The sequence below is a fragment of the Oncorhynchus clarkii genome, chromosome 20 (assembly GCF_045791955.1).
Source record: "Oncorhynchus clarkii lewisi isolate Uvic-CL-2024 chromosome 20, UVic_Ocla_1.0, whole genome shotgun sequence".
Classification (NCBI taxonomy): Eukaryota; Metazoa; Chordata; class Actinopteri; order Salmoniformes; family Salmonidae; genus Oncorhynchus; species Oncorhynchus clarkii.
In genome coordinates this window covers 25339572-25366848 of record NC_092166.1, presented here as the reverse complement: position 1 = coordinate 25366848, position 27277 = coordinate 25339572, and the positions used below count along the sequence as shown (strand labels likewise).

Here is a 27277-nt window from a genome sequence, read left to right as displayed (position 1 = left end):
GTAACATGAGCTCATGGGCTCTCATGACGTGTTTGATTGAATTTGATTACATTTACGTCAGAATGATTAGAGGAAAAATAGAGCGCAGAGTACCAGGCAATTAGCCACTGTCATTCAGCAACTTTTGTGGGCTACTAATGAACATCAGCGGCATCAGAGCACAGTTTTGGAGAAGCCGCGACTAAACGGTCACATGGCATTTGACTGTGGTCATGACTTGTGAATGCTGGTGTGGTAGTAATACGTCCCTGTAACAGCCCTAGTCTTATCAAAACATCAGAGGAGAGCGAAATACTGCCAGTATCTGCTACAGGACCTTGATGAGAGTCATACCTGCGTGAGGGTGTACCAGGCTGGTTCCTGGTTCCCCAGGTGGGCCGTGGGGTTGAGGCATCTGTGGTGGATGGCTGGTGCTGGGGCTCAGGACGGCAGTGAAGAGGTCCTCCACGTCCTTCCCTTCCAGCTCTACAGGGCACAGCAACAGAGACAGTCATTAACACTAATACAGACAGTAGAGTTAAAACTGATAGACAGACAACAGTAATGTTCAGTTCTGTATAACCCTGGTTCTCTGAATGAGGGAAACGATATAGTGATAAAAAAAAAAAAGCGTAATAACCAACCTGGTATTTTGTATAGTTTGCTGAGAATCGATTCTGATGCCAGAAGAAAAATAAATGACACAGATTATTCATCTGATCAGAGTTATACCAAGCAGTGAATTGAATATGAAGGGGCTAAAATACAGACGTGTTGACCACCAGGTCTTGTACTGACCATCAGCCATCTCCAGCTCTGGGCTGAAGATCCCGTCCAGATGTTCATCTGGGAGCGTACGGGGAGTCCGGCGGCCGGACTGAGAATGGACGCGCGCTGGGGAGCGGTCTGTCAAGGGCCCAATGTCCAGACCAGCTGAGAAAGCACACACAAGAGAGACACACACAAGCAAAAATACACATCAAAAACTATGCATGGTCCACTCACTTCAAAGCTAGACGCAATCAGAACTTTATCTGGCTAATAAGCTTTGCGACTCATTTGAATTACGGGGGGATATCTACATTGTGTGCAAATTAAATTAAGATAATAAGCAACGGTGCACGCTTAGCAGAATTACTCATGATGACTATATTTTGAGATGAATCTTTAAATCTACTATACATCTACTCACATCTAATCTACTCCCAAAGAAACACATTACAACCATCCATCCATCAACGTCAGGACGACTGCTGCGAACTGTGAGTCACCAAGGCTTTTTTTTGAGGTGAAGAAATACTAAGTGCATTTTAAGTTACATAAAAGTAGTGATTATTGAGAAAGAACCAAGGATGCAGAATTTTATTGGCCTCAGTGGAGTTGCTAAGAACCTATTCTTCACCAATCACCGAACAGGGACGAGAGAGACGGAGACATTCGCTGTCACCACAAAATGCAAGGCCACTCACCAAGGCCTCTCACTCTCTCCAAATAATCTGCCTCTAAATGGCTATTTTTCTGTCCCTGACCATTTGTTTTGGTGACAATTTGAATCCCTTTAGCGTTTGTCAGTTAGACTGGAATTTGTACTTCACAAACAGAACTGTAACCAAACAAAGGATTGGAAAACTTTTTGTGTGAGAGGCCATTGTAGACCAGGTGAAATGTAGCGTAAGAGCGTCAGAGAGCACAGGTGAACACAGTAACAAAGATAATGTACTATTGCTATTAAGGCCATAGAGCCCTTACCAAAAGGAGGAGATGAGGAGTCAACCTGGAAAGGGCAAAAATCAAGACCTGCAGGAATGGAACCGAAACCAAGACACAAGATGAGTGAATAAAACAGAATACTGGAGGCAGAGCAAGCAAATCAAACTGGAAATAAATGAATAAAAAACACTTGAAACAATGACAAATAAAGATAAAACAACTAAAAAAGGAATAAAATCATTTTGAAAAGTATGTGACAAATATGTGCTGAATAAAAATGTAGTGGAGGTAAGGATAAATTGGTGAGAATTTATCCTTACCCTAACCCTTGGAAAAGCCATTTTTAATAGACAGACGGCAAGACATCCCATGCTGGCAGTAAACTCTACCCACTATGACAGCCTCAGAGATGTATACATCAATGATGTCGCTCTTGCTGCGGGTGATTCTTTGATCCACCTCGACTCAGACGACACCATTCTGTATACATCTGGCCCTTCTTTGGACACTGTTAACTAACCTCCAAACGAACTTCAATGCCATACAACACTCCTTTCGTGGCCTCCAACTGCTCTTAAACGCTAGTAAAACCAAATGCATGCTTTTCAACCGTTCGCTGCCCACACCCGCCCGCCCGACTAGCATCACCACCCTGGACGGTTCCGACCTAGAATACAGGGATAACTACAAATATCTAGGTGTCTGGTTAGACTGTAAACTCTCCTTCCAGACTCATATCAAACATCTCCAATCCAAAATCAAATCTACAACCGGCTTCCTATTTCGCAACAAAGCATCCTTCACTCACGCCGCCAAACTTACCCTAGTAAAACTGACTATCTTACCGATCCTCGAATTCGGTGATGTCATTTACAAAATAGCTTCCAATACTCTACTTAGCCAATTGGATGTAGTCTATCACAGTGCCATCCGTTTTGTTACCAAAGCCCCTTATACCACCCACCATTGCGACCTGTATGCTCTAGTCGGCTGGCCCTCGCTACATATTCGTCGCCAGACTCGCTGGCTCCAGGTCATCTATAAGTCTATGCTAGGTAAAGCTCTGCCTTATCTCAGCTCACTGGTCATGATAACAACACCCACCCGTAGCACGCGCTCCAGCAAGTATATCTCACTGGTCATCCCCAAAGCCAACACGTCCTTTGGCCACCTTCCCTTCCAGTTCTCTGCTGCCAGTGACTGGAACGAATTGCAAAAATCGCTGAAGCTGGAAACTTACATTTCCCTCACTAACTTTAAACATCAGCTATTTGAGCAGCTTACCGATCGCTGCAGCTGTACACAGTCCATCTGTAAATAGCCCACCCAATCTACCTACCTCATCCCCATAATGTTATTTACTTTGCTGCTCTTTTGCACACCAGTGTCTCTACTTACACACCTTCATCTGCTTATCATCCTCTGCTCATCTATCACTCCAGTGTTAATCTGCTAAATTGTAATTACTCTGCCACTATGGCCTATTTATTGCCTTACCTCCTCACGCCATTTGCACACACTGTATATAGTCTTTTTTTTTTTTACTGTTATTGACTGTGGCTTGTTTATTCCATGTGTAACTCTGTGTTGTTGTTTGTGTCGCACTGCTTTGCTTTATCTTGGCCAGGTCGCAGTTGTAAATAAGAACTTGTTCTCAACTGGCCTACCTGGTTAAATAAAGGTGAAATCAAATAAAAAAAGATCAGTGACATACCAGAGTCACCGGTCTGTTTCCCCAGCATCCTCAGGAGGTCTGCATCCGTGTTGAGAACCTCAGACAGATCCACTAGAGGTTCCTCAGAGGGCTCTGTGGATGAGAAGACATGCAGACATGACAGTCAGAAACCACGGTATGGATCAACGGACAAGTGTGTGTGGTGTGTGTGTGCGTGCGTGCGTGCGTGCGTCTGTGCCTCCATCTGCATCTGTGTAGTACATACGTGGTCCTGGTGGTACGTCTGGTCTGGACGAGGCTGAGGTGGCACTGAGCAGGGGATCTGAGGATGGGTCCATGATGCTGGTGGTGGGATGCTTCCTGTCCCCCTGGGGCCCGGTTCCAGCCCCAGCTTGGCCCTCCTCTAGCAGCCCAGACTCCACCGCCTGCTGCCTGCTCTGCTTGCTCTTATCCAGCAGGTCCTTACCGAAGAACGCCTCCTAGAAAGGCACACAACACGGGTCACTTCTCCATAGACCCACCATATTTCAGGATAACTGTCAACCTTTATCTCCCACCTTCCCCATGGGACTTTCATCAACAAGCACAGTGACATGATCCATCCTTTCAAATACTTAAAATATATATAGATTTTTCTTTTTACTAGCGTCAGTGGACTCTCTCCCCCTCTACCAGTGTAGATAGAGCCATGTCTATCTCCCCATCAGTAACGTTTTATCTCGCAGAGGACAGACACATCACGTGACTGCTGCAGCCTCCCACATTGCTGGGACATTAAAAGCCTTGCTAACCAACTCAATAATTAATCCAATGTGCTCTGTGTTGGGAGTCCTTTATGTTTTCCTCGGTCTCTGTGCCCTCCTGCTGTTGAGTACAGACCAGTAGTGACAGATGCCCATGGCTTAATGCACCTCCTCACATCTCATCTGTTTTGGCCAACACAAGGTGACACAGAGCTCTGGGTTTGAGACGAGCGAGAGCAGGAGCACGAGCAAGCGAGAGAGCGAGCAAGGTAGTCTAGCGTACATACAGTATGTTGAACCCCCAAACAAAAGGATGATCAGAGTAGAGGATTTTAGCTATCCTTTAAGATCAAGTCTTGGAGGCCTTCCCTCCCACTTTGAGAGCACACAAACGGGGCTTCTGCCATCTCCAATGGTCTATCTTTAAGTTGTCAGGCAGAATGCTGAGTATTCTCATGCCTCCCATTGGGGGAGGTAAATCGACATTTTATGAAGATGCAATATGACGTTCCAGGCTATCAGTGTGCTCCTGCATCTATGAATGGTTGCCTCAAAGAAAGTGGTTGACATTTAGGTTGGCAGCTTATTCTGACAATTAACTGCATACGGAGGTCCCTTAATAACATGTTTTTTGTTGTTGCAGCAAGACGATCTCTACTCCAAACACTGTGCCTAGCACCAAGTGGTGTTTTTGCCTAATTGTAACCTTACAACTATGCCAGGGAATCATGGCTAAATATATTCCCTCAGTTATAACAAAAAACTAACTGACACATCTTCCAAATCCCATAAACCCTGAGACAAATGTCAGCCGTAACGTACCGTTCCTTCAGAAAGTATTCACACCCCTTTTACCACATTTAGTTATGTTACAGCCTACATGTTTTTATTGATAAAAGTGAGATTGATCTACACACAATACCCCATAATCTCAAAGTGGAATTATATGGCGTCACTAAGTATACAACCCCTTTGTTATGTATGCCAAGCCTAAATATGTTCAGGATTTAAAACGTGCTTAACAAATCGCATAGACTCATTCTGTGTTCAATAATAGTGGTTAACATGACTACCCCATCTCTGTACCCCACACATCCAATTATCTGCAACGACCCTCAATCGATTCGTGAATTTTAAGCACAGATTCAACAACAAAGACCAAGTAGGTTTTACAATGCCTCGCAAAGGGCACTTATTGGTAAAAATTAAAAAGCAGACATTGACAATCCCTTAGAGCATGGTGACATTAACAATCACACTCTGGATGGTGTATCAATACACCCAGTCACTACACAGATACTCAGTTGATGTAGAGGAAGGAAACAACTCAGGGATTTCACCACAAGGCCAATGGTGATTTTAAAACAGTTACAGAGTTTAATGGTTGTGATATGAGAAGACTGAGGATGGTTCAATAACATAAATAAAAGTTACAAAAAAGAAAATAAATTGTAGCTACTCCACAATACTAACCTAAATGACAGAGTGAAAAGAAGGAAACCTGTCCAAAACATACATCCTGCTTACAACACGCAGTGGTTAAAGTACTTAAGTAGTACTTTAAAGTATTTTTACTTAAGTTTCTGGACATTTTTTTCTTTCTGTACTTCACTATTTCTATTTTTGACCATTTTTACTTTACTACATTCCTAAAAAGTATCTTACATTTTGCTTAGCAGAACAGAAAATGGTCCAATTCAAGAGACCATCTCTGGTCATCCCTACTGCCTCTTATCTGGCGGATTCACAAAACACAAATGTTTGTTTTTAAAATGTCTTGAGTATTGGTGTGACCCTGGCTACCCGTATAAAATAATAATAATAGTGCCGTCTGGTATGCTTAATATAAGGAATTTTAAATGATTAGTAATTACTTTTGATACTTAAGTATATTTTAGCAACTACATGTACTTTTGATACTTAAGTATTTGTAAAACCAAATACTTTTAGACTTTTACTCAAGTAGTATTTAACTGGGTGACTTTCACTTGAGTCATTTTCTATTAAGGTATCTTTACTTTTACTTAAGTCTGAAAATGTTGTACTTTTTCCACCACTGGCAACAAGGGAGACAAATTCACCTTTGAGCAGGACAATTACCTAAAACACTAAACCAAATATACACTGGATTTGCTTACCAAGACAACATTGAATGTTCCCGAGTGGTCTATTTACAGTTTTGACTTAAATTGTCTTAAAAAGACTTGAAAACGGCTCTCCGGAAATGATCAAAAACCAACTTGACAAAGCTTGAAGAATTTAAAAAAAAGAATAAATGGGCAACTATTGTACAATCCAGGTGTGCAAAGCTCTTAGCGACTTACCCCCCCAAAAACTCAAAGCTGTAATCGCTGTACAATGGTGCTTCTAAGTATTGACTCAGGGGTGAATATACTTATGTAAATGAGATCTGTATTTCATTTTCAATAAATGTGCAAACATTTCTAAATACATGTTTTTACTTTTGTCATTACAGATTTAATCCATTATGAATTCAGGCCGTAACACAAAATGTGGAATAAGTCAAGAGGTACGAATACTTTGAAGGGACTGTAGATGTGGGACTGACCTGCAGGTAGGTGGGAAAGGCCTCCTCTAGCTTGGTTTTCTTCTTCCTATATCGTTTCTTGATCTTCTCCGGGATATCTGGCCCATGGGGCGTCTCATCCACAGGGGTATCAGGCAGCATCTCTCCCCAGCCTGCAGTGGGCACCGAAGAGTAGGTCAGAACCTGATCCGTTCAAATATAGAATCTGCATATGCATGCTTGGGCATTTTATTCAACAATTTATTTTCACGAGGCAGAAATAGGATATTCAGACAAAAGCAATTGATCACACATCCGTAGATGTGTGGGAACTCACCCTCCTCTTTTCCTGTGGGCGGTTCAGAGACCGAGCCAGAAGAATCCTTCCTGCTCAGGGATCGTTTGGCCTTGCCTGGGCCCTGGCCTGGACGGCTCCGCTGGCGCACCATGAAGCCACCGATGCCTGAGAAAGAGATATTCAACAATGAACCAACACATAGCCAAGTTCTAAGATAGCTGGTTCTAAGAAAGTAAAGTATGCAAATTGTAATACAAGTTATTTTTTATTAGAATGCTATAAGATCTGTTTTTATTAAGAAATTACTGTTGGGAGGTAAAAAACACATCTCAATGCTTTCACTAGAGAAGGAAACATCTTCAACCTAGATTTTATATATATATTTTTTTAAATGTAACCATTATTTAACTAGGCAAATCAGTTGAGAACAAATTGTTATTTACAATGACGGCCTACACCAGCCAAACCCGGACGACGCTGGGCCAATTGTGCGCCGCCCTATGGGACTCCCAATCACGGCCGGTTGTGATACAGCCTGGATTCGAACCAGGGTGTCTGTAGTGACGCCTCTAGCGCTGAGATGCAGTGCCTTAGACCGCGGCGCCACTCGGGAGCCAGAGAAAACACAATTTATAACCCCTAGAATAAGCCCTCTTTCTTTCCTTCTGAGGCCTTGTCTTGTCATCCCTGAGCTTGGCTGGCTGTGTATTGAGGGCTATGGCAAGCTACAGCGCTGGGCACGTACTGCACCATTTCAAGCTCCAGAGGAGCTGTCTCCTCCAATCAGGTGCCCTACCCGGCCGGTATGGCTTCCTCTTCCTCTTTTTGCTGCCGTCTGCCCCCTTGGACTCATCTTCTGCTGGCTCTCGCTCTGGGCTCGAGTCCGACTTCCCCTCGCAGTCCAGAGAGAGGTCTGCATCTGTGAGTGGGGGAGAGAGAGGAATGGGAGGGACAGAGAGAGGTGTGAGACACAGACACAGAAAGAGAGAGAAACAAAGAGAGCGAGCGCGCGACACAGAGAGCGAGAGCGACAGAGAGCGCGAGCGACAGAGAGCGCGAGCGACAGAGACCGAGAGCGCGCCACACAGCGAAAGCGCACCACACAGAGAGAGAGAGCGCGCCATACAGAGAGAGAGAGCGCGCCACACAGAGAGAGAGGGAGCGCCACACAGAGAGAGAGGGAGCGCCACACAGAGAGAGAGGGAGCGCCACACAGAGAGCGAGACACAGAGAGAGCGCCACACAGAGAGAGCGAGAGAGCGCCACACAGAGAGAGAGAGAGAGCGCGCGCGCCACACAGAGAGAGAGAGAGAGCGCGCCACACAGAGAGAGAGAGCGCGCGCCACACAGAGAGAGAGAGAGAGCGCGCCACACAGAGAGAGAGAGAGCGCGCGCCACACAGAGAGAGAGAGAGCGCGCGCCACACAGAGAGAGAGAGAGAGCGCGCGCCACACAGAGAGAGAGAGAGAGCGCGCGCCACACAGAGAGAGAGAGCGCGCGCCACACAGAGAGAGAGAGCGCGCGCCACACAGAGAGAGAGAGAGCGCGCGCCACACAGAGAGAGAGAGCGCGCGCCACACAGAGAGAGAGAGAGCGCGCGCCACACAGAGAGAGAGAGAGCGCGCGCCACACAGAGAGAGAGAGAGCGCGCGCCACACAGAGAGAGAGAGAGCGCGCGCCACACAGAGAGAGAGAGAGCGCGCGCCACACAGAGAGAGAGAGAGCGCGCGCCACACAGAGAGAGAGAGAGCGCGCGCCACACAGAGAGAGAGAGAGCGCGCGCCACACAGAGAGAGAGAGAGCGCGCGCCACACAGAGAGCGCGCGCGCCACACAGAGAGCGAGAGAGCGCCACACAGAGAGCGAGAGAGAGAGAGCGCGCCACACAGAGAGAGAGAGAGAGAGAGCGCGCCACACAGAGAGAGAGAGAGAGAGCGCGCCACACAGAGAGAGAGAGAGAGAGCGCGCCACACAGAGAGAGAGAGAGAGAGCGCGCCACACAGAGAGAGAGAGAGAGAGCGCGCCACACAGAGAGAGAGAGAGAGCGCGCCACACAGAGAGAGAGAGAGAGCGCGCCACACAGAGAGAGAGAGAGAGCGCGCCACACAGAGAGAGAGAGAGAGCGCGCCACACAGAGAGAGAGAGAGAGAGAGAGCGCCACACAGAGAGAGAGAGAGAGAGAGAGCGCCACACAGAGAGAGAGAGAGAGAGAGAGAGAGAGAGCGTGCCACACAGAGAGAGAGAGCGCACCACACAGAGAGAGAGAGAGAGAGCGCGCCACAGAGAGAGAGAGAGAGGGAGAGAGAGAGCACGCCACACAGAGAGAGAGAGAGCGCCACACAGAGAGAGCGCGCCACACAGAGAGAGAGAGAGAGAGAGAGAGAGAGAGAGCGCGCCACACAGAGAGAGAGCGCCACACAGAGAGAGAGAGAGAGAGCGTAGTGGGGAAAACTACCAGAAAACTATTAGGCAACAACAAATTCAATCCCTTTAAGACAACTTCCTGGACAAAACTTTCCACTGTAAGAGTGAAGGTGTAAACAGTATATTTCACCTCACAGATTCCATTGGGACCCAGAAAACCCGGAGTCTACACCTTCACTATGGTGAATCACTAAAACAATACAGAAACACACTACGGAAAAATGAAGGAACAACACATCAGAAATCAGCTCAATGTAATTGAAGAATCCATAGAATTTCTGGGAAAATGGAGCACACTAAACAACACAAAGAGTTATCTATCCAAAATGGTGATGTATGGGTAAACCACTTTTCTAACCTTTTTGGCCCTATAACAAAGAACAAACAGCAAAAACATATACATGATCAAATACAAATCTTAGAATCAACAATTGAAGACTACCAGAACCCACTGGATTCTCCACTGAATGAACTACAGGACACAATACAAACCCTCCAACCCCAAAACGCCTATGGTGTTGATGGTATCCTACATGAAATTATAAAATATACAGACCACAAATTCCAATTGGCTATAAATCATAAACTCTTTAATATCATCCTTGGCTTTGGCATCTTTCCCAATATTTGGAACCAAGGACAGATCACCCCAATCTACAAAAGTGGAGACAAATTTGACCCCAATAACTACCGTGGGATATGCGTCAACAGCAGACGCATACATTTCCTCAGTGAAAACAATGTACTGAGCAAATGTCAAATTGGCTTTTTACCAAATTACTGTACGACAGACCAATTATTCACCCTGCACGCCCTAATTGACAAACAAACAAACCAAAACAAAGGCAAAGTCTTCTCATGCTTTGTTGATGATCTTGTGCTTCTGTCCCCAACCAAGGAGGGCCTACAGCAGCACCCAGAGGTTCTGCATAGATTCTGCCAGACCTGGGCGCTGACAGTAAATCTCAGTTAAGACAAAAATAATGGTGTTCCAAAAAAGGTCCAGACGCCAGGACCACCAATACAAATTCCATCTACCGTTGCCCGAGAGCACACAAAAAACTATACATACCTCGGCCTAAACATCAGCGCCACAGGTAACTTCCACAAAGCTGTGTACGATCTGAGAGACAAGGCAAGAATGCCCTTCTATGCCATCAAAAGAAACATAAAATTCGACATACCAATTAGGATCTGGCTAAAAATACTTGAATAAGTTATAGAACCCATTGCACTTTATGGTTGTGAGGTCTGGGATCCGCTCACCAACAAATAATTCATAAAATGGAACAAACACCAAATTGAGAGACTGCATGCAGAATTCTGCAAAAATATCCTCAGTGTATAATGTAAAGCACCAAATAATCCATACAGAGCAGAATTAGGCCGATACCCGTGAATTATCAAAATCCAGAAAAGAGACGTTAAATTCTATAACCACCTAAAAGGAAGCGATTCCCAAACCTTCCATAACAAACCCATCACCTAAAGAAAGATGAACCGGAGAAGAGTCCCCTAAGCAAGCTGGTCCTGGGGCTCTGTTCACAAACACAAACACACCCAACAGAGCACCAGCACAACAACACAATTAGACCCAACCAATTCATGCGAAAACAAAAAGATAATTACTTGAACATTGGAAAGAATAAAAAATAAAAAAAAGCAAACTAGAATGCTATTTAGCCCTAAACAGAGAGTACACAGTGGCAGAATACCTGACCACTGTGACTGACACAAACTTAAGGAAAGCTTTGAATATGTATGAGTCAGTGAGCATAGCCTTGCAATTGAGAAAGTTTGAGAGTGTAATGTTTACTGTCAATTAATTTACTGTTAACATAATGTTTCCCATGCTACTAAAGCTCTTAGAGACAGAGAGACAGAGAGAGAGACAGACAGCGGTGATAAGGAGACAGCCAGTCTGCAGAACGGACTAACAGACCACTCTACCCCCAAGCTACAGCACCCAGGGTCAATCCCATTTCAACTCCAGTCAACTTCAAGAGATTAGCCTAATTGAAATTGTGGATTTTTCAATTTGTGGAATTTAGCTCCACAACTCTACGCCACCACCTAACCGTCTGCTGTCAGCGTCATTGGAATTTAGGAACTTGAAGGACAATTGCCGTTTCAGAGGGTCTTAATCTGTGCCCTGGGAAACTATCCCATAGTGTTTTCTAACAGGCTTGTTGTATTTAGGTCAGTTAACCTATATTTAAGCTGGGAAGTCCGTTAAGAACACATTCTTATTTAAAGACATGCACCTCTGTGGTCCTCCATGTCCTCGTCCCGGGAGTGTTCTGACAGCAGGTCCAGGGGGGCCTGCAGCACTGCAACACTGTTCTGGTTGATGATCTTCAGCTTCAGCTTGGGCTTGGGTTTCCTACGCCGCGACGCAGGTGCCGTCAGGCTCTTGAGCTGACACAAGCCTGACTCTGTCAGACACACGCCATCCTGAGTGTACGTCCTGACCAAGTCTGAAAGACACACACACACACACTCCACAAGGTTATGGTGCTGTTTGAACATCCTAGATGAACTGGAATGTGTGGAATGTACAGTACTGTTCAATGGGATTAAAACAAGGTTTCATTAAGTCAAAGACCTAGAAGGAATCTCAGAGAAGAAGAAATGTCTCGATCTCCAGACAGAACAAATACTAAAAGCATATGGCAAATAGAAATCAAAACTGGATGGTCTTCAGAGATAGATGGGAGGGGTTGAGGGGAGCTGAAGGGTGGGACTGAAATATACTGAGCCGGTAAAATGTATATAGTATGTATAAGCTGGAAGTAGTAGTGTTGTCGTCCATTAGTTTACTCCAATTAGGGGAGGGGTGGTAGGATTAGGGGAAATAATAAAAGGGGGAGAAAAAGAAAAATATATATAAAAAAGAATAATAAATATAAAATATCTATTTATAAAAAATATATATGGGGGAATATGTGGGGGATTGCAAATTATGCAGACAATTACATTGATAGAAGCCACAATCTATTTGCAATATTAAAGCTGATACACTACCGTTCAAAAGTTTGGGGTCACGTAGAAATTAAATTTTTGAAGAGAAAAAAAAGCAATTTTTTTTTGTCCATTAAAATAACATCAAATTGATCAGAAATAGTGTTAATGTTGTAAATGACAATTGTAGCTGGAAAGGCATACAGAGGCATACAGGGGCCCATTATCAGCAACCGTTGTTAGCTAATCCAAAGTTTATCATTTTAAAAGGCTAATTGATCATTAGAAAACCGTTTTGCAATTATGTTAGCACAACTGAAAACTGTGTGCTGATTAAAGAAGCAATAAAACTGGCCTTCTTTAGACTAGTGGAGTATCTGGAGCATCAGCATGTGTGGCTTTGATTACAGGCTCAAAATGACCAGAACCAAAAAAGTTTTTCAATCTACTCTTGTTCTGAGAAATGAAGGGGAGAAATTCTCAAGAAACTGAAGATCTCGTACAATGCTGTGTACAAGGACATTTCTAAGTGACCCCAAACTTTTGAAATGTGGTGAATATATTTGTTTTATTAAATAAATAAATACCAAAAGCAGACATTGTTCTTACCCATGTCTTTAGCTTTTGTGAGAATCTGCGTCATAACTGCCGGTTCAATGGACTCTCTGGCCTTGGACACAGGCGCTGTGGATGCAGTGAGGACACACAAAAGCCAATGAGTAATTGGCTGCAATACACGAGATGCCTGAGAGGGTCAGATACAGTTGCAAGGACTCAGAAGGCTATACTGTATGTAGTGCTTCCTTACCCTTGGAGGCCTTGTGGACTCGGCACATGGTGCAGTCAAAGCTGCTGTCTGCTGCTTTCTCCACATCCTCCTCTGAATGGAGACCCTGGCAGGAACTATGTATCCACCTATCGGAGAGGAAGAAGGGGTTGGGGTTTCGGTTACCATGATTCAAAATAACAGACAATAAATATAGGTTACGGCAGGCTTAGCTAGTACTGTAGCAATGCCCACCTGTCGCATTGGCGGCACTGCACCACGATCTCTCCCTCGCTGTAGTCCTGGAGACAGAAAGGGCACGTCGCCAGGCTGCCACAGGGGGCGCACTGGGTGTAATTATTCTGCCACTCACACCTCAGGCCTGGCGAGGTGGCACCACACTGGGTACAGGACACACACCTGCAGGAGGAAACAGGGGAGGGGAGAAGGAGTGAGGACAGGTGTCAATGAATAGCTGAGTACATTTAGGTGGATGTACATTAAGTACAGTACAGGACATTGAGAAATAATGAACTAGGTCATTCATGGAGAAAAGGGATAGGTTTTTTTGTGTGAGGAGACGGCAAATAAGTTGTTGTTGTTGGTACTAGAGGTCGACCGATTATGATTTTTCAACGTCGATACCAATTATTGGAGGACCAAAAAAAGGCGATACCGATTAATCAGACGATTTCTATCTATCTATCTATCTATCTATATATATATATGTAAAAATTTGACAATTACAACAATACTGAATGAACAATGAACACTTATTTTAACTTAATATAATACATCAATAAAATCAATTTAGTCTCAAATAATGAAACATTCAATTTGGTTAAAATAATGCAAAAACAAAGTGTTGGAGAAGAAAGTAAAGAAAGTGCAATATGTGCCATGTAAAAATAAAACATTTCAGTTCCTTGCTCAGAACATGAGAACATGAAAGCTGGTGGTTCCTTTTAACATGAGTCTTCAATTTTCCCAGTTAAGAAGTTTTAGGTTGTAGTTATTATAGGACTATTTCACTCTATACCATTTGTAATTCATATACCTTTGACTATTGGATGTTCTAATAAGTACTTTAGTATTGCCAGCCTAATCTCGGGAGTTGATAGGCTTGAAGTCATAAACAGTGCAATGCTTTTACGCATTGTGAAGAGCTGCTGGCAAAACGCAGTAAAGTGCTGTTTGAATGAATGCTTACGAGCCTGCTGCTGCCTACCACCGCTCAGTCAGACTGCTCTATCAAATCATAGACTTAATTACAATATAATAACACACAGGAATACGAGCCTTACGTCATTAATATGGTCGAATCCGGAAACTTTCATTTCGAAAACAAAAGGTTTATTCTTTCAGTGAAATACGGAACCGTTCCGTATTTTATCTAACGGGTGGCATCCATAAGTCTAAATATTTATGTTACATTGCACAACCTTCAATGTATGTCATAATTACGTAAAATTCTGGCAAATTAGTTCGCAACGAGCCAGGCGGCCCAAACTGTTGCATATACCCTGACACTGCATGCAATGAACAAGAGAAAATACACAATTTCAATAGTTTAATATTGCCTGCTAACATTAATTTCTTTTAACTAAATATGCAGGTTTAAAAAAATATAATTCTGTGTATTGATTTTAAGAAAGGCCTTGATGTTTATGGTTAGGTACATTCGTGCAACAATTACAAATGCGCTTTTGTTAAATCATCCCCCGTTTGGCGGAGTTGGCTGTCTTTGTTAGGAAGAAATAGTCTTCACACAGTTCGCAAAGAGCCAGGCGGCTCAAACTGCTGCATATACCCTGACTCCGTTTGCACGAAACGCAAGAAAAGTGACAATTTCCCTATTTAAAATAAATTCATGTTAGCAGGCAATATTAACTAAATATACAGGTTTAAAATATATACTTGTGTATTGATTTTAAGAAAGGTGTTGATGTTAATGGTTAGGTACACATTGGTGCTACGACAGTGCATTTTTCGCAAATGCGCTTGTTAAATCACCTGTTTGGCGAAGTAGCCTGTGATTTAATGATAAATTAACAGGCACCGCATCGATTATATGCAACGCAGGACAAGCTAGATAAACTAGTAATATCATCAACCATGTGTAGTTAACTAGTGATTATGTTAAGATTGATTGTTTTTTATAAGATACGTTTAATGCTGGCTTGCACCTGACCTTGGCTCCTTGCTGCACTCGCATAACAGGTAGTCAGCCTGCCGCGCAGTCTCCTCATGGAGTGCAATGTAATCGGCCATGATCGGTCTCCAAAAATGCAGATTACCGATTGTTAAGAAAACTTGAAATCGGCCCCAATTAATCGGTCATTCCGATTAATCGGTCGACCTCTAGTTGGTACTTTGACTTCTTGCTTAGATACATCAAATATTGATGTTATACTATATAGGGAATAGGGGGCTATTTGGGACACAGCCACGTTATCGTAATAGGAAGAGGTTGAGGGGATGAACAGATGAGTCAGCTACACACCATTTGCACTTCCAGCTGTCCTTGGGAACGTTCTGCAGCGGAGGGTCCAGGCAGTAGGTGTGATAGCTGATGTCACAGTCGTCACACAGCAGCAGACGGCCCGGGTCAGTGGCCTGGCCACACGCCTCGCACACTGTACACTCCAGACAGCGCCAGCCTTTATTCAACACCACCTTGGTGATCTGGAAGGAGAGGACAGGGTCAGATGTGGTGTGAGAGTATATTGGCAAAAGTCCAAATTGTGTGCGCTTATCTCTTTAAGAAGATCCCATAGTAAAGGACATTGATATATCACTGTGCTGCCGAGCTACACTAAATAGTTTTGTTTGCAGTAATTGGCAGCATTAAGAGATAAGGATGGAACCAACTTGAGCTGAGCTTCCTGTGATTACAGAGTTTATATGGCCCGTTTAATCCAGTTGATACTCACATACTGAGTCAGTCAGTCATAGCCAGGTTAAAATCTTTGAAATCAATAGATGATTAACCCTAAGGCCAGTAATCTGTGGGGTTCCCACATTTCCTACTCGTATGTAGTATCAGAATCGTCAGTAAGATCTCAGAGAAAATGCCACTGTAAAGGACGGGGTACTTACCTTGATGCCAACACAGAAGGGGTGGTAGCACTGCCCACACTGGGCACAGGCCAGAAGACGACCCTCTGCACCCAGCCCAAAACTCCCACACACCACACACATGTCCTGAGAGGGGAAACAAATGGAGTGTACACATGATACTAGAGAATCAAAGTTGAACTGTGATATGGTAAAAGAAACTAATCGAATAATAGAGGAAATGTATAATTTGTATAATTTGTACACAAACAGATGCCCACCTGTTTCAATGTGAAGCTGTCATTGCTGGAGAATATGACCACGGTGTTGTGCATGGCATTCTCCTCTTCCTCCTTCACCTGGTAAGGTGATTCCATGGTGGTGACCTGTATGTTATGAAGCATGAGCACAAACACAGCATTAGATAGGATTGAGTCCTGTGATATTCCCTACATGAAAGTGAAGTGTTTCTGTCTCTAAACCAATATTGCAGAGGTATACATCTCTGTTTATGGCGGAAATACTTACAGATTATTTTACAGCATGTGAAGTTGTCAGCATTACAAGAGACTGCCTGGATAGCATTATTGATTAGCATTTGCCTCTGACACAAATGTTGTGTCACGCTGTGGTATGGAGTAACATGTCCACTGGGTGAGTCTGTTTTTGTGCTGCAGCAAATAATCTATCCACAACATATGATTACTGTTTACAATACACCAGGAAAACTAGGAGGTTTATGGGTAATAAATAAGGCTGGGAATTGCCAGGGACCTCACGATACGATCACGAAACTTAGGTGCCGATACAATATGTATTGCAATTCAAACGATCCCATATGTATTGTGATTGGATACTGTAATTTTATTGCAATTTGATGTTCGAAACATATTGCCTAGTATATGTCTGCAGCAGAGACAGGAGAGGGCATTAGAACATTTGTTTTGATCAGTCATGAAAATCAAAGTGCTGAAAACACGTTGGCTCACTATTTCTTTTTTAAGATGGCGAACAAGCTATAGGATGAAAAATACTACAGTTCTAGCGCAGGTACAGCCGACTAGCGCTAGCTAATGCTACCCAGAAAATCGATACTTGGAGCCAAAGTATTTTTATAAAATGTTTTATTTAACCTCCATTTAACCAGGTAAGTCAGTTAAGAACAAATTCTTATTTACAATGACAGCCCAATCATGGCCGGATGTGATGCATCCTGGATTTGAACCAGGGACTGCAGTGACGCCTCTAGCACTGAGATGCAGTGTCTTAGGTGCTGCGCCACTCGGGAGCCCCAGCATTAATAACATCCAAAATAATATTGCGATATGTAACTGTCAATTTTTCCTCCCAACACTAGTAATAAAACTGTCTTTCAGTTAATTGTAATGGATTAGTGTGAACTAAAGAGATCAGGTTGACAGGTGACATAGCCTACCCCAGGGTTGACTGTGGGACTGGCTCCATTCTTCCCTCTCGCTCGGCCCCGACCCCCTCTGCCCGACAGACCAGCCCCTCTGGGTCGCCTCCTCCCGGGGAAGCCTGACCCCCGACCCTGCAACAGAAACACAGGACTCAGGACCTCAGGACTCCTTCTCAACACACACCGGATCACACACACAGAAACACACACAAAAACAATCTCAAGATTTGTGTTCACAGTCAGATACAGAAAAACACACACACAGGTCCTCACTTGCTAGACTGTGATCGATGAAGTCAGCTTAATTAAAAAGTTTGCCATAGGGGACTTCTCCTCCACCCACTGTAGAGCTGTTGAGCTATGAGGCTGCTGGTATCTAGTGAGGTAACAGGAACAGCAGCTTGGTCTACTTTACAGAGGTAATGTCCTTTCCCATTCAGTGGTGTTTTCTTGGATGGTAGGTAGAACATTGCAACGCCTGCGCACGGATATGAAATGGTTTCATATCCGTAGTAATATTTAACACATCTTAGAATAGTGCTTAATTCAAGCTACAAAACAAATTGATGCAGGGGGAAAAAGCTGCCATTTCTGATTTAAGAAAATTGAGAACGCAATTTGTTTTTATTTTCTTTATTCAGCTAGAGCGGCATACTACAAAGCAGGATCGATGAGTTAGTCAGCTAACTTAGATTATTTTAGTTTTTTAAAGTTCAACTTCTATACTGAACAAAAATATAAATGCAACATGTAAAGTGTTGGTCACACGTTTCATTAGCGAAATAAAAAAAACCCACAAATGTTCCATATGCACAAAAAACGTATTTCTCTCAAATGATGTGCACAAATTTGTTTACATCCCTGTTAGTGACAATTTCTCCAATGCCAAGATGATCCATCCACCTGACAGGTGTAGCATATCAAGAAGCTGATTAAATAGCATCATTACACCGGTGAACCTTGTGCTGGGAACATTAGAAGGCCACTAGAATGTGCAGTTTTATCAGACAACAACATGCAGTTTTGAGGGTGCGTGCAATTGGCATGCTGACTGCAGGAATGTCCACCAGAACTGTTGCCAGAGCCGTGAATGTTAATTTCTCTACCATCAGCCACCTACAACGTTGTTTTAGAGAATTTGGCAGTACACTCAACCAGCCTCACAACCACAGACCATGTGTAACCACGCCAGTCGAGGACTTCCACATCTGGCTTCCTCACCTGCGGGATCGTGTGAGACGAGCCACCCGGATAGCTGTTGAAACTGAGGAGTATTTCTGTCCCTAATAAAGCCCTTTTGTGGGTGGGCTATGCCCTCCCAGGCCCACCCATGGCTGCACCCCAGTCCAGTCATGTGAAATCCATAAACTAGGGCCTAATGAATTTATTTCAGCTGAATTCCTTATATGAACTATAACTCAGTAAAATCGTTGAAATTGTTACATGTTGCTTTGATATTTTTGTTCAGTATATGTGTTGTTTGTTGAGTCAATTAGAACGAGCCCATGTTAAGCTTATGTTAAAAATAAAGTTACTTCAGAATATTTAGCTGGCTAACTCATTGATCCTGCTTTGTAGAGTACCCCTTCAGTCTCCACATTCCACAACTCAACAGTACATAGGCAGTCCAGCGGTGACAACACAAAACCCATTTCTCAAAATAAGACACCTTGACGTGTTCATCTTTCTCAGTAATAGGATCATCTCTCCTGCACCATTCTGAAAGACTAGTGCTGAGCGATTAGTGCTTTTTGAGATCGGTTCGTTTTCGGTTTGATTATATAAATGTGGTTTGGATGCCGTAACACAGAATAAAACAATTAAAAGGTCCCATGGTGGTAGTGACTGCTCATTACTGATTATCACTTATTAACCATAATTTATTCACATTACCTTGATAAAATATTTAAGTTCTGTATATTACATTTGTTTTATTTGATGACTTTATTATTTCATTCCTAGTCATCTCTCCTCTATAGAGCTGCTACCTATGCTGTCTGACAAAAATCACTATTTGTGACCTGATTCAGGAAACTAGGCCGTATGTTGCAAGTCACGACTTCAGTCGAGCCGTTTGGACGTAAAACAAATTGTATCATTTTTTTTTTACCAAAATGCATTTATTGGCAGAAATGCCTTCTCTAACATGTGAACTTTCATGTGCCTTAATATCAAACTATCAAAATTGTTAAATTACGAGCCTAGTTGGTTTAGCCACAGAAAAAGTGAGCAACCTTCAGGCTGGTCATGATTGGCTGAGATAATGGGGGGCTGGACATGCCAAGAGAGGAGTTTGGATTGGTCTGCCAAAGTAAACGCAACAAAGCGTAATTAAATTGTTGCCAGCAGCACAGTTAGTCACAAACGCTCTGGATAACATGAAAACAGCCGAACCAGCTCTGCTAGAGGGAGTAAAATGATCAGAGTGGGGTGTTCTCATTATGTGTCTGGAAGTAGCTAGCCAATGTTAGCCAGTTAGCTTGGGTGCTTGACTGTCGTTGTGAGGTCAGAGCTTTCGGATCAACCCTACTTATTGGCCAGTGTCCAGTGTGCCCTCAACACGAAACGCTCTGAATTTACAAATGGACAATCTGACAGCACAGTTGCAGTCACCAATGCTCTGGATAACATAACAGCCTAACCAGCTCTGCTTGGGCGAGTAATGTTCAGTGAGCTGTTCTCTCTCAGATGTCTTAGATGTTAGTGAAGAACGTTCCGATCAACACTTAAAGAGATAGGTGGGGCTAAGGCTTAAGATGGTGTGAACAATGCTGAATGGGTATAGACCAGTGGTTCCCCAACTTTTTATAGTCCCGTACACCTTCAAACATTCAACCTCCAGCTGCATGACCCCTCTAGCACCAGGGTCAGCGCACTCTCAAATGTTATTTGCCATCCTTGCCACACACACACTATACGATACATTTATTAAACATAAGAATGAGTGAGTTGTCACAACCCAGCTCGTTGACAGGGCACAAATAATAATAATAATAATTTTGCTTTTTATTTAACCATCTTACATATAAAACTTTTGTTCATCAACAATTGTGAATACCTCACCACAGGTTAATGAGAAGAGTGTGCTTGAAAGGATGCACATAACCCTGCAATGTTCGGTTGTATAATTAATTTTCCACACAGTCTGTGCCTGTATTTAGATTTCATGCTAGTGAGGGCTGAGAATCCACTCTCACATAGGTATGTGGTTGCAAAGGGCATCAGTGTCTAAACAGTGCAATTTGCCAAGGCAGGATACACTGAGCGCAGCCCAATCTAGAAATCTGTCAGTGGCTTCTGATTAAATTACATTTTCACAGAACCGCTTGTTGCAATTTCGATGAGGCTCTCTTATTCAGATATCAGTAAGTGGACTGGAGGCAGGGCATGAAAGGGATAAAGAATCCAGTTGTTTGTGTCATCCGTTTCGGGAAAGTACCTGCGTAATTGTACAGATACCAACACACCTTGACCACCAAAGTCCATTTGATGTCACAAAGCTGTCCAGTACTTTAAAAATATCCTCTCCTGTTGTCCTGGTTTCCAGCGGTTTGCAGTAGAGGAAGTCTTCCTTAATTTACCCCCCATAAACTTAACGGACATATAACAGTCGCTCAAAAACTCCCGTGACTTATTTTTCAAATTGGCATGTTTTGTTTCTAAATGTCTGCGCAAGAGTGAAGGTTTCATCGAGTTGTGAGACAGTACTTTTGCACATATAACACACTATGGCTGAGGAAAGGCACTACTCCCAATATAAGTGAACCCCAAATCAATGTAGTTCTCATCATATTTGCGCCTCTTCGACGGTCCAATGTCCCTGTCTGTTGTTCGGTGCTTTCCCGGTTAAGGGGGCAGTAGCTTTTCGGCTGCATCAGACTCACAACTGTCAGCGTCTATGCTAGCTGGGCTAGCAACAAATGTAGAATTACTGATACTAGCATTGGATGGACAACTTGTCGTCGACAGGTGCAGGTGTAGTACTGCTGGTAGTAGCAGTACTACCAGTAGAGCTGGTAGTAGCAGTACTACCAGTAGAGCTGGTAGTAGCAGTACTACCAGTAGAGCTGGTAGTAGCAGTACTACCAGTAGAGCTGGTATGCATCTCTATGGACACGGGCCTTACTTCTTTTAACCCTTTATCAATTTTGGAGCAAACTGAATGAGCAGCAGCTACGTTTAGCTACATACGGACCGTTAGTGGAATTCCCGCGAGAGAGTAACGGTTAACGTGATTGGATGTTAATTATTTGACTAGGCTACCTGTATTTGACATTGTTTTGTTATTTCGCTGAACAATAGATGGTTTAATTTTATTTTTGGCAGTGAAACGAGGCTACTCAGGCGAGAGAAAAAAAGTCACCCAAATGTTGGAAAATATAAATGTACTGTTTGGAAATGTGATTCACATTTTTATTTGGCGTACCCCTGACGGAATTGCGCGTAATTGGAAATACCTGGTATAGACAAAGAAGGGCTCTCCATTAGTAGTACTAAAACATTGAACATGATTTTCTCAAAAGTTAGTTTTTTAAATTTAATTTTACCTTTATTTAACTAGGCAAGTCAGTTAAGAACAAATTCTTATCTTCAATGACAGCCTAGGAACAGTGGGTTAACTGCCTGTTCAGGGGCAGAACGACAGATTTGTACCTTGTCAGCTCGGGGGTTTGAACTTGCAACCTTCCGGTTACTAGTCCAACGCTCTTAACCACTAGGCAACCCTGCCGCCCCATTTACAAGTTGATCAACTTGCAAAAGCAGAATTACTTTCCTGTTGTTTCTCAATATCCCCTCACAATCATGCATTCTTTCTGTCTCTTCTGTAGCAGGTGTAAAAGAAACACAGGCCGGACAAGTAGATGTGCAATGGATTATGGTCATTGTAGTTAATTACCACATTATGCACCTGCTACATTGCACAGTTCAGGCTGGATCAATGCGTGCATTGAGCTCACAAAAAAAATAAAAAAATACATGTAATAAAAAATTATTGAACCTACATCGGTCAATTAGTTGTTTAAAAAACTAAAACTAAACAAAATGTTGGTTAAATCGCTCAGCACTATGAGAGACAGCCTTTGTAACACAGCAAGTGTCCAGGCTCTCTGTCCAGGCTGTTGACAGAGGACCTCTCTAATGTTATTCAGGCCATTTGAACTCCATTATGCTGTCAACACTTTTCTGGTGCTGGTGGCTGCTGGGGCCTAATCACGACTGTCAAACGAGTCTACATTCTGTGAATCTTCCCCCCAAATCCCTCCTCCTCGATTCCCCAGTCCAGTCTCTTCACAACCCCCCAGCAGTCTGACATCCTGATTGACACACAGTATGGTGCTGCTTAACCTGCCCAAAACGCACGCCAAGACCCAGCAATTACTACCTCACTTAGCGCCAGTGTGTAACACTAATGTCACCATGGCGACAGATTGCAGCATCCACTTGGGCAGGCCTAAGTGCCCACACAGCCCACTTAAAAAAAATCTCCATCCCGCCCCAAACTCACCCACAAAAGTATGACAAACGAAACAAACAATTAAACAAACAGGCAACAAACAAACACAGGTTAAACCTTGTGCCTCAGGCTGCAAAGAAAGGCCAAGATATAGCATTGTGAATTGGGTTAATATTACAAGTACAAAGCCTAGCAAGAGATCCTCTCTAGTGGATAAAAAGTTAAACATTTTGCCATTAAGGATGAGTCGTATTAGGCTACTACAGGTTCTCATTCACCGTTCCCTTATTAGCCTGTCAATGTGAATTTACCACAGTCTCCTCTCCTCTGGTGACAGTGTTAGTTGAATGATTCATTGTGAAAGTCCACCATTAACACAGTGACATCAAGCATCACTCTGCCAGTGCACTTCACATAGCCTAAGGTAAGCAGAAGACTGCTGTGGCATGGCCCTGTGGTGGTTCTGGAGGTCTGGTCCCCAGAGAGAGCCGCGGTTATTTACCACTCTGATGCTCCAGGCAGAGCTGCCGCAGCCGGACGAGAGCTGCCTGGTCTTTGGGACGTTCCACCCCTCTGGCTGGTCTGGAGACCAGGAGGGGGAGCTCACACTGCTATGGGGGCTCCCATGCCATGCGCCCTAAGGTACAGGTAGGGGGGCCGGGTTGGGTGGGTGAGAGAGGGAGGGAGGGATTGAGGGGAGAAGGAGGGTGACAAAATGCAGCAACTTAAAAAACAAAGCCAGAGAAAGATGAAAACATAACAGGCAGATGCAGTGAGTTTAAAAGGCTGGTGGCTGAAGAAGCTTGTTGGGACCATTCAACACACCCAAAGTAAGAGATATGGCGCTAATAATGATGCTGTTATATATTCTGACTTGGGGCAAAAAGCCAGGATATTATGATGCACATGATACTTTCTATATTGAAGCCAATCCAAGATATCTTTCATGCATACGAGTTGAGGCATGTTGTTTCGAGCTAGACGTTCAGAGAGAGCTTGCAAAGGTGAAGCAGAATCATGTTAGTCGGCGCAGCAACCTTGAATTCAGACAAGCAACAGCACCATGCAACAGCAGCAGGACGGGGAGGAGCAAGAGACCACAGCATCCTCTTGCCATGGCAACCGCATGTCACTGCCTCACTCATATCGCTGGCTTGTTGACAAAACACCACCTGGTTGCGTCGGACTGCACGACTGATAGCGCATGCCTCTTCCGAGACAGAAGCACAAAGACTTAAAGACACCAAATCGGACTACACAGGATCCCACTGTATTCAAATAGCCTACATTTGATCTCCCCCAGGCCTGATCTAACAAATTAGTCTATCTACACACAGCATTTATTTAAGCAATAGGATATATCTGGAGAGAAAAGCACGACGTTGCAAGGCTAAACTCTCCTCAGCCTCATCCATAATATATCATAGCCATGTGTATGATTAATATCCCAGTATTATTAGGATTTGACCCAACCCGCATACTGTGTCTCTGATTAGTGGCTTGATGAAAGTGTGTTTGGGGGGGGGGGGGGGTTAACAAAGCCCTAATGAAGGTATTCTAAGGAGAATGAGAACAGGCTTGTAGCCATCATCAGAGAGGGACTGCCTTCAGCACATAAAACATGTACTAGGAATACCATGGAAATTGGATACTAGTCTAGGACAGGTGACACAGCGTGCTTGAAGTTATACTGTGGGATTGCATATGGGGATGTATATAAAGTAGCCTGTTAGTATTGTCTATACATGTTGGCAGTGTGCTCCTATAGGGCAGTGTGTACATAAGGTGGTGGGTGTTTGCAGAGTGGATCAGAATGAACAGGCAAAGTGTAGAGGTGGGGTATGGTGTGTAAGGTTCTTGGTAGGTGGTGTTTGCATATGGCCTAAGGAATAGGCCGTACTAATATTCAATTCTCATTCTGCAGTGTGGGAAACTAACTATTCTTCAGACTCACCATCAGTATTCTTCAGACACACCATCAGTGAATCCCAAAACAGGCCCTCTCACCCCTAACAACGTGTTCGGAGGGCCCCCCGTTGTCACGTGTTGCTGGCGAAAGTCGGAGGGTGACGTATATAAAGTGGCGAGGGGATCAATAAACGCATCAACTTCGGGACACACTGGCGACTTGTATGATGCAATTCCAAATGTAATAATAAAACGAGCATAAAATTCTAATGAACAAATTCCCCCTATGGTTTCACAAGATATAAACCTCAGCAACAGTTAGGCTACCTACCAAATGAAGTGGTTATTTCACCTGTTTTACCTGTCAAGACTCAAAATCAGACAAACAAACATGAGTCAGAGGATTAGTCATGCCTCTCAATTATTTTGTATGATGTTGTGCAGACTCCAAACCTACCGCGGTGCGTGTTGGGATAGCACTTCACTCTGGAGGCCGCAGTGGCTGTCTGCGGGTCTAATTAGCCCCTACGCCCTCGATCATTTTCACTCCCTCAACTTTGAGACACTTGTGCATATGGTGGCGGTGAGCACGAGCGTGCAAATTGAGGGGGAGGGGCTATTTGGGATTCAGCTCAAGTGAAAACTGAGGCGGGAGGGTGAGAACAGCCGTGGTCTCTGCTGACGATACAGTTTGGCCAATAACCCGACATCAAACACACAGGACTCAACGGTTCTCAACTGCCACAACTAGCAAGTTCTCTGGGTTAAGTGTCCTCTGCAGCAGCAACACCCGTTTTAATCATATTCCAAACCACTGACATCATATCCAATCCACCGCTCTGGGGCAGAGCACTCAGAAAGCTTCTCCTCCTCTCATCATTCAACACACTCAACCACAGAATGACCAACCTAGAGGATCACACAATTATGGTTCCTCTCCAGAGATTTCAACCTTTGATTTTTTTGATTCTCTTTGAAAATAAAAGACATAAGCCTAGATAATACATCATATATTACACACAAAAAAAAGATTCTGAAATAGATTTTGAAGCCCTGGTATACAACCCTAAGAATAACACGTCAAGATTTGGATCTAAGACAAGAGCACGCAACACCCACCAGCACCATGCATTACCTGCTTCACCCTGGGTCTGCCTGGGGAGAACTTCCTCTTGGAGATGGCTGGCTTGCCCATGCCGATCTTAGGGGTGAGAAGTATGAGGGTGGTGGAGGGGACGCTGCTGCTGTGTTCCCCCGGGGCAGGGTGGGCGTGGAGGGGAGGCTCCCTAGGAGAGGGCCCCATGGTCCTAGGGGAGGAGTGGGTAGGGGAGGCAGCCATCTCTGCCAGTCTTTCCATGGATGTCTTGTAGGGCTTCTCCTCGATGGGGGGACTGTGATGGGAGAGTTTAGGCTTGTTCTCAGTCTCGGGGGTGGTGTCCATCTCTTCCAAGGCACAGGCTCCCTCCAAAGCCCCACCAGCCAGTGCCTCAGACATAGGTTCCCCTTTCCTCTCCCTCCTAGCCTTCATTGCTGTCTCCAGACTAGAAGGAGGTTCCACTTGTTCTACTCCTGAATTATCAGAAGCCGACACCTCCATGGGTTCTTCCTTGATGATTACGGACGCGGTACTTGGTTCTTTGGTGTTGGTGGGCGGGGTCATGATGTCCTCTGTGCAGGGTTTCAATGCCCTGTTTTCAGAGGTAGGTTCTGTCTTTACTGTCTTGGTCAGTCCTGTTACATCCTGTGGCTGCTCTGGCTCTCTTGACACCTGGGCTGGCAGGGCTTGTTTCTCAGGCTCCTGCTTGGTCAGTCCTGTTACATCCTGTGGCTGCTCTGGCTCTCTTGACACCTGGGCTGGCAGGGGTTGTTTCTCAGGCTCCTGCTTGGTCAGTCCTGTTACATCCTGTGGCTGCTCTGGCTCTCTTGACACCTGGGCTGGCAGGGGTTGTTTTTCAGGCTCCTGCTTGGTCAGTCCTGTTACATCCTGTGGCTGCTCTGGCTCTCTTGACACCTGGGCTGGCAGGGGTTGTTTATAAGGCTCCTGCTTGGTCAGTCCTGTTACATCCTGTGGCTGCTCTGGCTCTCTTGACACCTGGGCTGGCAGGGGTTGTTTTTCAGGCTCCTGCTTGGTCAGCCTGGGAGACTCAGGACTCTTTGTTGAAGGAACATGGGTCTCCGCTGCTGGTTGCATTTCTACGGAAATGAACAGAGATAGACATCACACGTCAGTAAAATATCATAATGAAAACCAACAGATGAAAGGCTGTACCATTTGGAATTTAAACCAATATTTTCACATAAGAGAAGTTGCCTTAGATGGTGAAAGGCCTATTTTAAAAAAGTTATCGCTTTTAT

At 44.1% G+C, this 27277-nt stretch overlaps 1 protein-coding gene across 1 annotated transcript in view; it reads right to left on the bottom strand.

Moving 5' to 3' along the window:
* The window catches only part of LOC139376125 (histone-lysine N-methyltransferase 2C-like), a 133598-nt gene that overhangs the window by 52500 nt on the left and 53821 nt on the right, over window positions 1–27277 (bottom strand). The window contains exons 13-31 of the mRNA XM_071118336.1: window positions 26058–27115; window positions 23517–23651; window positions 17575–17691; window positions 16421–16525; window positions 16182–16286; window positions 15586–15767; window positions 13338–13502; window positions 13125–13231; window positions 12926–13000; window positions 11620–11832; window positions 7729–7851; window positions 6972–7097; window positions 6677–6807; window positions 3630–3843; window positions 3404–3496; window positions 1729–1776; window positions 778–912; window positions 624–656; window positions 334–465 (exon numbers count right to left, since the gene is read on the bottom strand). Of these exons, the coding sequence (XP_070974437.1) occupies window positions 334–465; window positions 624–656; window positions 778–912; window positions 1729–1776; window positions 3404–3496; window positions 3630–3843; window positions 6677–6807; window positions 6972–7097; window positions 7729–7851; window positions 11620–11832; window positions 12926–13000; window positions 13125–13231; window positions 13338–13502; window positions 15586–15767; window positions 16182–16286; window positions 16421–16525; window positions 17575–17691; window positions 23517–23651; window positions 26058–27115 (3297 nt within the window). The remainder of the gene's footprint in view (window positions 1–333; window positions 466–623; window positions 657–777; window positions 913–1728; window positions 1777–3403; window positions 3497–3629; window positions 3844–6676; window positions 6808–6971; window positions 7098–7728; window positions 7852–11619; window positions 11833–12925; window positions 13001–13124; window positions 13232–13337; window positions 13503–15585; window positions 15768–16181; window positions 16287–16420; window positions 16526–17574; window positions 17692–23516; window positions 23652–26057; window positions 27116–27277) is intronic.